The 14,172-nt window shown below is 36.6% G+C and overlaps 1 protein-coding gene and 1 long non-coding RNA gene across 3 annotated transcripts in view; one reads left to right on the plus strand and one right to left on the minus strand.

Moving 5' to 3' along the window:
* LOC129151606 (uncharacterized) overlaps positions 1-14,172 on the plus strand; it is a 183,810-nt gene that overhangs the window by 139,262 nt on the left and 30,376 nt on the right. The window contains exon 5 of one of the 2 annotated variants that reach the window (XR_008558246.1): positions 1,310-1,365. The exons of the other annotated variant lie outside the window; for it this stretch is intronic. This is a non-coding gene — a long non-coding RNA (uncharacterized LOC129151606). The remainder of the gene's footprint in view (positions 1-1,309; positions 1,366-14,172) is intronic. 2 annotated transcript variants of the gene reach the window in all.
* IL33 (interleukin 33) overlaps positions 1,647-14,172 on the minus strand; it is a 34,812-nt gene continuing 22,286 nt past the window's right edge. The window contains exons 2-7 of the mRNA XM_054726998.1: positions 13,974-14,082; positions 8,134-8,244; positions 5,566-5,706; positions 5,156-5,206; positions 3,734-3,831; positions 1,647-1,850 (exon numbers count right to left, since the gene is read on the minus strand). Of these exons, the coding sequence (XP_054582973.1) occupies positions 1,647-1,850; positions 3,734-3,831; positions 5,156-5,206; positions 5,566-5,706; positions 8,134-8,244; positions 13,974-14,082 (714 nt within the window). The remainder of the gene's footprint in view (positions 1,851-3,733; positions 3,832-5,155; positions 5,207-5,565; positions 5,707-8,133; positions 8,245-13,973; positions 14,083-14,172) is intronic.

Genomic DNA, 14,172 nt, shown 5'->3' on the forward strand with positions numbered 1-14,172 from the left:
ATTATTTTAAGTATGTCATACAAAATGCACATAGTCAATATTTAGTGTTTTTCAGAGGAGATGATATAGATTTTGCTTTTTTTTGTCTCTATAGTAGTAAAATTATTGGCAAAGTAATGAAACAAAGTTATATTGTTCTACACTTGTTTGCCCCTATATTACAATTCTCAACCTTTTTATCTTATGTTCCACCAGCAATTATATCCAGTAGATTTCAACAAATTAGAAATCAAAGAGCCTACAGTTTGAGAAAAAGTCATATTTCATATGTATTCCATTATTACGTTTATCATTTATTGTCAGTGTTAAGCCTATGAAAAATCGTAGTAGAAATTGTTAAGGCCTTAAGATAAGCAGAAACTATTCCATTAGTAGTTGAAATGTTATTATGGTTGAGTATAAATTATTTTACTACCTTAGTAACAGTAAAACACAAAGATGTTTAATAAAAAATATTGCTATCAATAAGTTTATGTAAAATTTTATATCAGGTAGACAAAGCAGAATTAAGGTTCTGGCATTCATATGTCAGGTGATTTGGAAATTAAGCTTGGGGATGCCAAAGGTATATCAAGAACACAGTTGGTCAAAATAAATGAAGGGGAAATAGAAATCAAATACATATTTCATTGTAAGTAGGGTCATTGGTAAGTTGGACAACAAAGGGTTAGAAGAAATTTTATCCATGGTGACAAGTATATAAAAAGTCATTGATTTCTGGAAGTTTGGGTCAGAAGGACATGGTATGCCACAAACATGAGGGCTAGCCAGTTATTGAAATTGTAATATTAATTTTGTGTTCCATCTTGGACTTTTGGCCCCACCATGGTACTTGGATGCCCTAACCTACGTTGTGGCTTAGTGCTTTCTAAAAAAAATGTTTTAGTTTATTCCTAATGATTCTAATTCTAGGTCTGAGATAAAATTTATTTCACTTCCTAATGCAAGAATGTCTTGCTTTATTTATAGTTAACTTGGTCTATAAAAATAAGATTTTTTAAAATGAAAAATTAGAGGTGAAATCACCCACTTCACAAATCTGTACTGGATTTTTCTTAATTTTGAAATTATCTTAACCATATAAATATATATGTTTTTTGACTAAAGAGCCATGTAGGCACCTGAAGTTTTGGGCACCTACTAACTTGGTATTTGTGAAATAGTCACTCTATGCAGCATCTGGTTTTTACTAGCAGCTCTTGTGTTTGAGCCCATTGTTTGGAACCAGGGAAAAGTATGTCCGTATGTAGCTCTTTAAAATGGATCTCTGTCTAAAATGAGACTTGAGCTAAGGCTTGTTTCTTTCCAGAGATCTCAGCTCTAAATATGAAGTTCTCCCTGGACTGAAAGTAGAAAAAAGTAAAGGTCTGTATGTCTTTAGAATATTGGCGGGTTGCTTTACCAATACCTATTTAAATACCAATACTTGTATTGAATATGCAGTGATACAGAGGGAAATAAAAAACAGAACTGAGGATTACAAAAAATACATAATTTTAACATAATGTGTAAAACATTCCACAGCATGTCAAGCACTCTCCATTTCCCTTAAATGTTATCTGTTTGTCTCTTTTTTTGACAATCTCTTCAATGGTAGCTCTTGGGGCTACTCAACCCAGGATTCACAACTTTCCAACATCTTACATTTAAGAGAGCTTAAATTTGATATTCTCTCTTCTTAAATGTTCAGTTTGGTCCTTTAATTCAATTAGAGCAAGATGGTTACCCTCTACTCCTATGAAAACTCCAGGATTGCTCTTACATTCAAAGGAAACACATGGCGAGGGCCCAAGCTCTGTATGAAGAAAAAATAATGTCTGGTCTGGCAACGAATTTTCATATTTTTGTACCTGAGGAAACAAGAGGGAAAGCAACCAATATGTGAGTAGGAAGTCCAGAGTCAACTCCACAGCCCTGTATTAGAAACTAAAGGGGAATAATTACTTATAACTTGGTATTTTTAGCAAAGCTGCTCAATGAGCAGGGGGTGAAAGGGGTGGAAGTAGAGGGTCAAAGTGGGAGAATTTGATTTGATTCATTAATAGCATACTTTGAGAGACATATGACTTAGAATGACTGGATCTAGATGAAATAGTTCTGGATTTGTACTCCTGATTTGCCACATATTATCTCTGAGACCTGGGCACATTGCTTCTCAGGCCTCATTTTTTTTTTTTTTTTTTTTGTATAAAACTGATCTAGTTTTCTAAATCAGTCAACCCCTAATTTACCCACAAACATGTGAGTGATAAAAATGATTATTATCTTAAGCCACTAAGTGTTGGGGATGATTTGTTACACAGCAATACCTGACCAATACAATAACTCTACTATAGTTACTGTGAGAATTAAATGAGATAGTACTTATATAACATTTAACTTGATATCTAATAGAGCTCAGTATGGGTCAGCTCTTATTACTGAGTACTTATATATGCCAAACACTGTTATATATACTTAAGAATGTTTTGTTAAGGGAGATGTTAGTTACCATCAGTGTTTATGTTAATACCTTACATGGCTGTATGAGTTAGCTTTATAATTTTGTGTATTTATATAATTTATCTTCTATATTAGACTTTCATGTTTTCTTACTTGTCTCCACCTTTGGCTTCTTTGTTACTTAATCTATAATAATAAAAGCATAACATGCTAATTATACCGGACATCCTTCTGGATGACCTTCTGGATGAAGCCAGGGCTGCGAGGGAAACCCGATTCCCAGGTGCCAGAGGGAAGCCGGGTATGTGCCCTGACTGGGAATCGAACTGTGATTTCCTGGTCCATAGGTCGATGCTCAACCACTGAGCCATGCCGGCTGGGCTGTTTATAATTCTTCATCATGACCAATATAATACTGCCATTTACTAACTGAAGAAGACTATGCAGTGAATCCTATGAATAGAATGTAGATTGGTATGCTATCTATAAATCTTGGCATATGGAAATGTTTATGACCTTCCCTTTAGCAGGCTTAGGGTATAAAGTTATTTATACATTTGCCTAACAAAACTATATTTTACAAAGAAACACTTCCTAGAAGAACACAATACTTCCTAAAGCCAAATAGGAAGGATTGAGATCATTCTATATAGTAGTGCTTCTCCAACTTTAATGTGCATTTGAATATCCTGGAGATTTGTTAAAATACTGATTCTAATTCAGTTGTGAGGGATCCTGAAATTCCACATTTCTTTTTTTTTTTTTTTGCAAAAAAACTTCTGTTTTATTTTCACATTTTACATCTCTTGTGAATGCATACATATGCCAGTTCTTTATATACAACAAAAATCCTACCTATTAGAGCATCTGAGAAATATAGCGTTCCTTTTCCAGATTCTTTAGACTCTAGGAGGTGTCAAGCATGGATGCTAAACGGCAGTCGACCATATGTGGCATGCAAAGTATTTCTGTTTTGAGTATGAAAGTGATGTTTTTCCTACTACAGCTTCTGTCTTTCTCCTTGACAATGAAATTCCACATTTCTAACATGCTCCCAGGGGATGCTGTACTGCTGGCAGAGACCAGACTTTAAGTAGCTCCAAGAGCAAGATATTGGTGGTAACTCATTGTGTTTTATGTGCAATAGCACAAACAAAAACCCTTCTTCAAAATATCCAAACACCCAAATCCATACAAACTAGTTAATCACAACATTTAAGTGCATATTTCTGTTATCTCCACAGAGTGCTATATTTCTTAATCACAACAGTTAAGTGCATATTTCTGTTACCTCCACAGAGTGCTCCTTGTTGTTGGCATGCACCAAGAAGTCTTTGTTATTTGCAGGACTCATCCTTACCATAAATTTGTGACCATCAACATCATCACCTTGCAATTAAAAAATATAAATTATAAGTTAAAGATTGTAACTCATTTTAATTTAAACAAATTTAACACCCAGGAAACAAGTTTACAATGTCATGTAAAATAACTACTTCATTCAGCAACATGTCTCTTAGAAATTTGTACCTAAATGAAACTAAAGAGTCATTGGGTAAGTAGGGGATAATTCCAAGCCCCTTGAAGAAGGGAGGTTAGCTTTCTTACATGCTTTCTAATTATAGAATTGGAACTCTAATGAGTATTTCTCTGAGTGTTTGTCTGTCTGCATGTAAAGCCACAGATAGTTGTCCCCCAACATTCAACTCCTCTTCTTGTAATATAATAGAACATATTTTTGTAGCTAAGTGTAGCAATGTGACCAAGTTCTGACCAATGTGAGGTGAGTGGAATGTCAGGTGCAACTTCCAGGTTGTGTCCTTAAAGGGAAAGAGAATTCACATACCCATCTTTCTCTGTCCAGCTAATTGGATATTGTCATGGGGGCAAATAATTTTTTGTTGTTGTGAATCCTCACTTGAGGATATTTTTTCCATTGATTTTTAGAGAGAGTGGAAGGGAGGGGGAGAGACAGGGAGACAGAAATAATGATGTGAGAGAGACACATAGATTGGTTGTCTCCCACCCATGCCCTGACTAGGGCGGGGATCGAGCCTGCAACCGAGGTATGTGCCCTTGACATGAATTGAATCCAAGACCCTTTAGTCTGCAGGCTGACATTGTAACCACTAAGCAAAACTGGCCAGGGCTAAAGTAATCTTAAAACATGTAGATCACGGGTGGGGACCGTCCAGTCCACAGGCAGTATAAGCCCGAGAAATCATTTGGTCTGGCCCTGCCAAGGCATTAGGGGTGAGTTAATTAAATGTTTCACCAAATATAGCAGACTAATTTTTAGGTTGATAATTTTGTATGGCCCTCAAATGATGTTTTAAATACTCAAATGACCCATGGCAGAAAAAGGTTCCTCAACCCTGATGTAGGTGTTAGCAGAGCCACAAAGAGAGAAGGAGCTAGGTTCCTGGACAACCTATTCAATAGAGCTCCCATTCCAGCCCTGGCTCAGACAGAAATAAAGTTTTGTGTAGCTTAGCACCCATTATTCTGGGTCTCTGTTAAATGTAGCCAAACATTTATCCTATAAAACTGCAAAAATGGTTGGAATGGAGTAAATCCTCTAAGAATCTAAGATTTCACTATGAGCTTGGGCTGGAGAGAACCTTAAGAGACAGCCTGCCTTTCCACATGGAGCACTTTTGGATTTATTTTTAGTCAAATTTAAGAATTCAAACATTACAGCTATCCAAATTACCTGTTTCACTTGCAGGTGGCTGTGAGTTATAGTAATGGAATAACACTTTGTCTGAAAGAGAATGCATAAAATCAAAATGATGGTATACTCTGATGAATTCCCCATAAAATACTTAAAATATTGTTCGTAGCACTTGTGTGTGTGTGTGTGTGTGTGTATATATATATATATACACACACACACACATACACACACACACACACACACACACACACACACACACACACACACACATATAATCCTCCTCAACACAGTGATATTCAAGCATCTATTGCCAACGCATCACAGTTTGCACACAACATAAGATCTATTTGCCATATCTGAGTTAATCCATTGTTAATGGTTTGGTAAATTTATTTTTTACTTATTAGTAAACATTATATCATTATAGACAAAAGGAAATATTCTACCTTTCTCATTTTTTCCCATCAAATCTTCAAGATAGATCTCATAACCTCCATCCGAAAAAACAAAAGTAATGGATTGATCATTGTATGTGCTCAGGGAAACAGAACGTTCTGTAACAAGTGAAAATCTTGTCATTAAGAATGCAAAAACTTGTTCTCATAAACAATTGTTTAGCATTTTTTAAAAATGCCTACCCATAGGCTTTTTATTATAATTATTTGAGCTGTACTTTGTCCATTGCTGTTGGATGGATGAAAACCTTTGGTGCAAGTTTAACATAGCTCAAAGCTGAACTGTACCACCTGAATGGGATTAAAGGCACTAATTTATTGCATGAAGGCCGTGGGAGGCCATGCTAGTGTGTTTATGGGAGGTTTTGGTGGGGAGAAAGAAACTGGAAAAGTGACAGGCATTGCCTGAGGAAACCTCGGCTTCCTGGCTCCCCATGGACTAGGGAATTGTAGGCAAGAAGGGACAGAATTTAAATAGACATGGATAAATAAATACCCATCTGTAAGGTGTGGAATTATTCTGAGACTTCCAGTAGTCCTGGAGAATACAGGTGTGAGCCCCTTCTGACCTCTGGCTAAATAACAGAGACACTGAGAACAGTACTCCCAACTTTTTAAAATGTTCCAGCACACATGGAAAATTATAATATTTCAATGGTGTAAACTGAAGTAGATTTAGGAACTATCTATATGGGTCCTGGAGAAGAAAATATTATATTTTCTTTACATTATAGAATTATGCTAAGAAAAATATACAAAATATTAATGAGTATGTTAAATGTTGAATTTGTATGTAAACTTCTAAAGTAAAATGATTTAAAAATACTTAGGGAGAAATTTCAGTATTTTTCTGGGAACTTAAGACGTTTATGTCAGGAATAATACTTGAAATGGCAACTGCAATTCCTAGTCAAGTTTCTCAGTAATCTCTTCACTTCTTGATAGTCACCGTCAACTTGGACTTCATTTGCTCAGTTGGTGATGCAACTTAAAATAATTTTAACAACTATTTAAAATATTTAGTCGAAATTATACTTAAAATACTTAATAGCCCCTTCTTTTTTATTGTCAAAATGTTGAAATTTGGGGGAATAATGTATTAGGTTCTCCCCCCTGCCCCCGCCCCAACCACAAAGGATAATGTATTTTCCCCAGGAATAATGTATATGGGATTCCAATCCATAGCAAACATTTCAAAATAACAATGGAGTGCTAACTATAGAATGTGCATGCATTGTTAAAGCAGTTGCCCTGTACCTATTTTAGATAACCACCTAATGGGCACATCAGCAGAAAATGGACAAAAGTTTATAATATACTTGAAGACATAGACTTGGGGCTGCTTCTTAGAGCAGCACTTGCCAGGGTCCTGTGTCTTACCTCCCTCCTCTCACCCACACCACCCCTGTAACCAGTCACACCTAGGATTCTTGAATCATCACTTGTTCTATTATTTTCTTGGACCAAAGGTAATTCAAAGGCCAAGGCCCCCGCTGATTGTTCAAAGTCTTGCAGGTGCGTCTGATAGGCAGCAAGTAGCAGATTTGGCTCTTTGTAATCTTCAGCTGCAAGACAGGTGGGGTTAGGAGTGGACTATCAGTGCTCACTCTGCCCAGATCCCCTCCCCACTCCCTCTACCCCCACTTGAAGAGTCACAGTCAAGGCTGCTTGCTGACAGTGGTGACTGACCCCAGAACTTTGGCCACCCCATGGTTGGAAGGGCTCAATACCTCTTGGCACACTTACACTCCAGAAGGGCACACACATTGGAGTCCAGGTGGAAAAAAACTAGTTACCCATGTCTCAACACCCAAAAGACAACCACTATGAACATTTTAGTTTATCGTACTTTCTTTAAATGAAAAAAAGTATCACCTAAGAGATATTGTTAATATACAGGCATACCTCACTTTATTGCACTTTGCTTTATTGTGTTTTACATATGTAGCATTTCTTACAAATTGAAGGCAAGGCCTTCTACCAGTGAAAGATTACAACTCACTTGATGGTGGTGGTCTGGAACTAAACTCGCATATACTCGAGGTATACCTATATATATTATTTTATATCCTGTGTTTTCACTTAACATTATAACATAAACATTTCTCCCATTATATTAAAAACTCTTTATAGCCCTAGCCGTCTTGGCTCAGTGGATAGAGCATCAGCCTGTGGACTGAAGGGTCCCAGGTTCGATTCCGGCCAAGGGCACATGCCTGGGTTGCGGGCTTGATCCCCAGTAGTGGGTGTGCAGGAGGCAGCCGATCAATGATTCTCTCTCATCATTGATGTTTCTCTCTCTCTCTCTCTCCTTCTCCCTTCCTCTCTGAAATCAATAAAGAAATATATATATTTAAAAAAAACAAAAAACTCTTTATAAACCTTTTAAAAAATGGCTTAAAAAGAGTTTATTATTTTTACTCTTTCCCAGAAGGAAAATTTGTGTGAGGGAAAAAAAATTACATACCTAGATGTAGAAATTGAAGGCAGAAGGATGCTCATCACGATAGTAAAGAATTACCAGGAATTGTAGTTTTCCCTTACCTGAGTTTGGTGAATGCCTTTTGGTGGTTTCTTTCCTAAAGTAACAGGCCTTTTTTTCTATGATAAGGCCAGAGCGTAGCTGCATAAAGTACACCTGGCAAATTTCTTCGCCCTTCTGTTGGGATTCTAAACAAATGAAAAAAATGTTATACTGTATCATTCCATCCATATTCTTTTTCTAAAATATATTTTTATTGATTTTAGAGAGGAAGGGGGGGAGAGAGAGAGGGAGAGAGAGAGAGAGAGAGAGAGAGAGAGGGAGAGAGAGAGAGAGAGAGAGAGAGAGAGAGAGAGAGAGAGAGAGAGAGAAATATCAATGATGAGAGAGAATCATTGATTAAATGCCTCCTACACGCCCCACACTGGGGATCGAGCCCACAACCTGGGCATGTGCCCTGATTAGAAATCGAACCGTGACCTCCTGGTTCATTGGTCAACACTCAACCACTGAGCTATGTCGGCTGGGCATTCATCCATTTTCATCCTTTAACAAAACCCTGAGTGTAGCAGACCAAGAAAGAAACTGCAGATCCATGGTATTTTGTCAGAAACTTTTGGGCCATTTGTGTTTCAAAATTCAGAGCTTTTTAGATATTAGAATTGTCTTGTAGAACATATAGTTAGCACTCCCAGCAGGGACTAGGGCAGTAACCCAAATTTAAAAATTAATAATATTGTAGTGAAATATAGAAAATTGTATATAAGGTGGAATAAAGACCTCATGGTGACTCAGCTCAGGCTTTCACTGTTAAGTGAATTTAGGTCATATTTTGCTGTCAAATGAGTTATAAAAAACTTTAGGTCTTTAGAAAAAAATTTGTTTTTCAGAATTCCATATAAGGGAGTATGGACCTACATCCCACATATATTATTCTTTGCCTCACTGAGGGGAGACTCTTATAGTCATATGAAGTCTGTAATCTTTTCTACTTATCTAGAATATACTTTTAATAATTTTGGAGGCATGGCTGTAGTCTGTAAAGGTTATCGATTTTAAAAATAGCTGTCATTTACTAAGTGTCTGCAGTGAACCAACCACTGTGCTAATAATCTTACATACTATGTCATGTAATCCTTCATAATAATATAGCAAGCAAAGCAGGCATTATCCTTCTCATTTTACAGATGATGATCTAGAAGTCATGACACTTACCCAAAGTTACAGGTCTGGTGAGAAGTTGTGACTCAAGTGTATCTAATATCAAAGATACTCTTTACACCCAGCTGGTGTGGCTCAGTGGTTGAGCATCGACCTATGAATCTGGAGGTCACGGCTCAAATCCTGGTCAGGGCACATGCCCGGGTTGCAGGCTTGATCCCCAATAGGGGGCATACAGGAGGCAGCCGATCAATGATTCTCATCACTGATGTTTTTACTTCTTTCTCCCTCTCCCTTCCTCTCTGAAATCAATATATATATTCTTATCCATCTACCTCTATCTAAGAAATATATTACAGTGCAATTATATATTATATATTATATATATTATATATTAAATATATTCTTTCCATCTACCTCTATCTAAGAAAATATTACAGTGCAATTTTAGGAACTAACAAAATATAAGCTCAAATTAAATCATTTGAATTAAAAATATTAATTATCCAGTAATTCTAATTTTATTAGAATTTAATTTAATTAACCAAAGAAAAATTAAAGTCTAAAATAAAAAAAAAATTGCTACTTTGAAATCATAAAAAGACTTTCAGTGTCAAGTAGAAAAGAAAATTGTAACACCTGAGTCAAAGGAGCTCAACTTTCAACATTATAGTAAGTAAATGAGTTATCAAGCAATTTCAGAAAATGAAAATAATTACTTGTGACTTTGGGATCCATTCTATGATCTTTTTTTTATTCTCTAAGATTTGCCTTACTAGTATGCTTTTAAAAGTCAAGTAGAATAAACATTTGTTAGCTACCATTTTGAATTATCTATATCTTGCCTCCAATTTAGATGGGCATCTACCTTTAAGAATCTTCAACTGTCTGAACAGGGCAAGATCACTTAATTATACTCACACCCACTCTGGAATTCCTTAACATTGCTTCAAATTCAGAAATATCAACTATGGTATCGCACATTAATATAATGTTTTTAGAGTTACAAAGATAATTTACAAAGCTGTGCCAGAGCCAGCATTGAACTTGGTCTCCTGATAACTAATTTAATACAATACTTTATTTACTGTGTCAGTTTTCTCTTCAGAGGTATAAGATGATACTGCAAGCATTCTCATTCCTTATATGCTTATCAGTATCCCATAGGGACATGACAGGCATGTCTTATATTCAGAGTGGACTCTGTGGGGACTGGGATATGGGTCTTGGGTAGTGAGAAGTGAGGGTCAAGATATTAAAGTATTGTGGATGTACAAGAAGAGTCAGGCTAAAGATATGGATGTACAGGCTAGCACCTAGTGGGACAAACACTGGCTGTAATTCATTGGGGGTGATTATAGTTGTATTAAAGATACTTTACATGGGGAGTATTTGAAAGAAGGTTTACTTTGGTGTTCAGGGCAGCTGGAAATGTGGTGTGAGGGTTGTGTTCTCAGGAGGAAAGCACAAAGCTGACATGGCCATGGGCACAGTGTAGGAGAGAGGGCTCCATTGGGGTCAAAGGCCCAGGTCAAGCTTATGTAAGGGCTGTTGCCACTTTCTCAATCTCCATCGTATTTGCTGTCTGAGGGCAGTGTCTTAGTATAGCTTTTAAGAAAATAACTAATTTCACCATAGCATCAGCATGTTGAAATTCTCAGGCATTTCTGGGGAGTAAATGGGGAGGAGCCTGGAAATCTGCCTGTAATTTTGCCACTTGGAGACCCAGACTATGGCTGACAGGATCTACAGAAGCAAATCACTTCATCTTTCATTTCTTCCCCAAACACTTTTTCACCATGGTGTCTTCTCACTGCTTACTACCTTTTCCCTGTCTGTGGCATTTGACTTTAGGAACCACATCCTTCTTCCCTTATTGTTAGGTTACCAGTTTTCTTAGATTCTTGTTTCTCTCTGATCAGTCCATCTTGGTCTCTCTGTTAGTTCTTTCTTCTTTACCTGTTCCTAAATGTTGGTGTTCTTCAAGGATTTTGCCCTTTGCCTTTTCCTTTCACTCTAGACTTTTATTTCTGAGCAATCTTGCTTGCTCCAACAACTTCAGTCATCTTTTTATATACTGACGACTCCTCAAACTGTAACTCTACCTTTATTCTCTCTCCTGAGTTTTATATCTGTTGCTCTTTCTCCACAGGGCATTTTGACTTCAGCTACCATAAAACATCTCTACCTCTATCTATATAAAGCCTTCTTAACTCTGAATACCTCTACCTCGATGATCTATACCTCCTCCAAATTAAAATTATACTCACAATAATTTTTTTTTACCCTTTCCTACCCCCAATATATTCTTCCTGAATTCCCTATCTTGAAAAAACAGCACCACTATCTACCATTGTCTGCCCAATTCTTAAATCAGAAAATTGAGAAACATCCATTTTTCCTTCTTTCTCTATCTCTCAATTTATTTTATATGTCACTAAATCTTCATGATTTCACCTTCTGACAGTATGTGAAATTTAGTCCTTCCTTTCCTTTCTCTTGTTTTAGGTCAGGCTCTCATTATTAGTCCCCTAGATGAATGTAGTAAACTTCTGACAAGTCTTAGTTTATACACTTGTCCCCTCAATCTCTCTTCACACCACCACCAGTGTGACTTCTCTAAAATAAAAATATCTTGTAATTCCCCCCAATTAAACATTTTCAGTGATTCTCTACTGTCCACAAACTCCTTCACTGTAACAGAAGATTTTCCGTGGACAGACACAAACTGAAGTGTGCGATCTCTACCCAGCTCTATCTCCAACTGTTGCATGTAGGAATATGAGCCAGTGTTACTAGAACTTCAGATTTTTTTGACAAAACCACACATTCAGATTTTTATGCAAAATCTCCTAATCTTTAATTGTTGCCTCAATTGAAAAACAACATCAATAATAGTGTTCAGACCAAATAAAATACTTCTGCTGGGTGAATCTCTCAAGGATCTCTATATTGTGACCTCTAGCTGTATGCATACAAAAGCTTATTGATGGATGTGGGAGAAGAGGAAGTAGCAGAGGAGAATGGACTGACTTTGGGGAATAGCCTCCTGGAAACTTGGAATGGGATGATTTTTAGGAGGGGCTTTCCTCTAGCTCATGAAGTGTTCCTGTATCTCCTTGGCACTAAAAATGAAATGGCGTGGTGATGACCAGAACTCATAGGGAACCTGACTGTGTGGATACCTGTAGTGGTTGGATAACGAGTTTTGTGGCGCTGTGAGCTATGGATTGTGTCAGATCGTGTTAGCTCAAGGGAGGAAAAATAATTAAAACGAGCTTTTTTTTTTCTTTTTTTTTTTTTTTTCTTGAGGGCTCAGAGCATTTTCTTTGGAAAGATGTGACATTTATTGCACCCTGGGTTTTGAGAAGTGGTTCATACCTGTCACACACGTCACAGCTCTCAGGTTTGGGGCCAGGAGTGTTTACTAGTAATGACAATTTTAGTGTTAAACAGAGCCAATATTATTGAAAAGGAAGATCTGCTAAGGGACAATTAAAATAATATGATATTAATATAAGTGATTTGGGGGATATCTTTATTACTGTTTTTCTAAATGTTGTAAATAAGCCACTGCAACCTTAAAGAAGAAGTTACATTTTAATTTTTGTATCAGTGCCACTAACTCCGCTGTAAACTCCAGCCTACTCCCTTATTCCAGTATCTTAAAGAGTCTACATCTCCTGAGGTACAAAGACAATACATTATTTATTAAGAGGGAATTTGGGATGCAGAGTCACTTCCACTGAGTCACTGTTTCTACATAGAGCAGTTTGACTCAGACTCAGATAAAAAAAACACACAACAACAAAAAAACCCTAACAACTGTGATTTCCTGGCCATTTAGAAATCACAGTCAAATTAGTTTTTTCCCTGGTTACCAAACAACACTGTGGGTGAACCAGAGCATTAGGGAGAACAGAAATGATGTACTTTAACACTGCTTTCTCTTCTAGCCTTAAAGATGTTCAGGGAAATGGAGAGGAGCCCAAAAAACAAGGATATGCAGTCCCCACCATCATTCCTCATCCTCTGTTTTTGCTCTAGCCCACCAGGGCTCTCTTAACTCTTTTGTATAACTGCTCCTTATGAAAAACATAAGTATAAATTTGTATAATTACTGCCTAGGATAGATAATATAAGGATCAAAGAAGTATATAGCCCTTTCATCTTAAAGCTATGGCTTCTACTTGGTTCTTTTTACCCTTCAATTTATTACAAACCCTTTGAGTTTGTAACTGGATAGAATTGAGCATCATTTGGTCAAATCTGCTTTCTTTGGGGCTTGGATTATTCAAATATCTGCACTTATATTCTCTCATTTATCAAAAATTGCAAGTTAAGACCACAAGCTTGATACACCAAGGTCTTAATAAATGTTTGTTGAAATGAAAGTGGGTCCATTTAAATTTTGTTAATTAATTGGGTAAAAGTTTTTGGGATTTGGTGGTAGGGGTTATGGTGGAAAGAAGGGATTGATATGAAGGGCTATAAATATGTTTATTACTATTAGCAGGTTTAAATTATCTGAACCATTCCTGTCCTATGATGCATCAAATAAATAAAAGTTGGCCGTATGTAGTCTGTTTAAAACCAAATGCTGCTGTACTGCACACTTATGAGCCATCCCTTTCAATTTCAGCTCTTGTATTCTTAGTAACTTTTGATAAAGTAGCATGTATGAACATTGGATAATAAAGATTTGATAACAGATAAAAATAGTGTGTAAAGTAATCAGAAATGCTCAATTCCTTACTTCTCAACCTGGGAGATTTTACCAAGACTTTTCCTGCTGAGTTGTTCATTTTTGCGGGGGGAATTTTGGTAGTTGAATACTTCATTTTAGGCCCTTTTTTCCCAGGCATCTGTTGGATTAAATATAGTATTAGTTCAATTGTCTCAACTTGAAAACAAACAGAAACAACTGTGGCTAAGTCAATATACAATTGATAACA

This window comes from Eptesicus fuscus, chromosome 15, assembly GCF_027574615.1.
Source record: "Eptesicus fuscus isolate TK198812 chromosome 15, DD_ASM_mEF_20220401, whole genome shotgun sequence".
Classification (NCBI taxonomy): domain Eukaryota; kingdom Metazoa; phylum Chordata; class Mammalia; order Chiroptera; family Vespertilionidae; genus Eptesicus; species Eptesicus fuscus.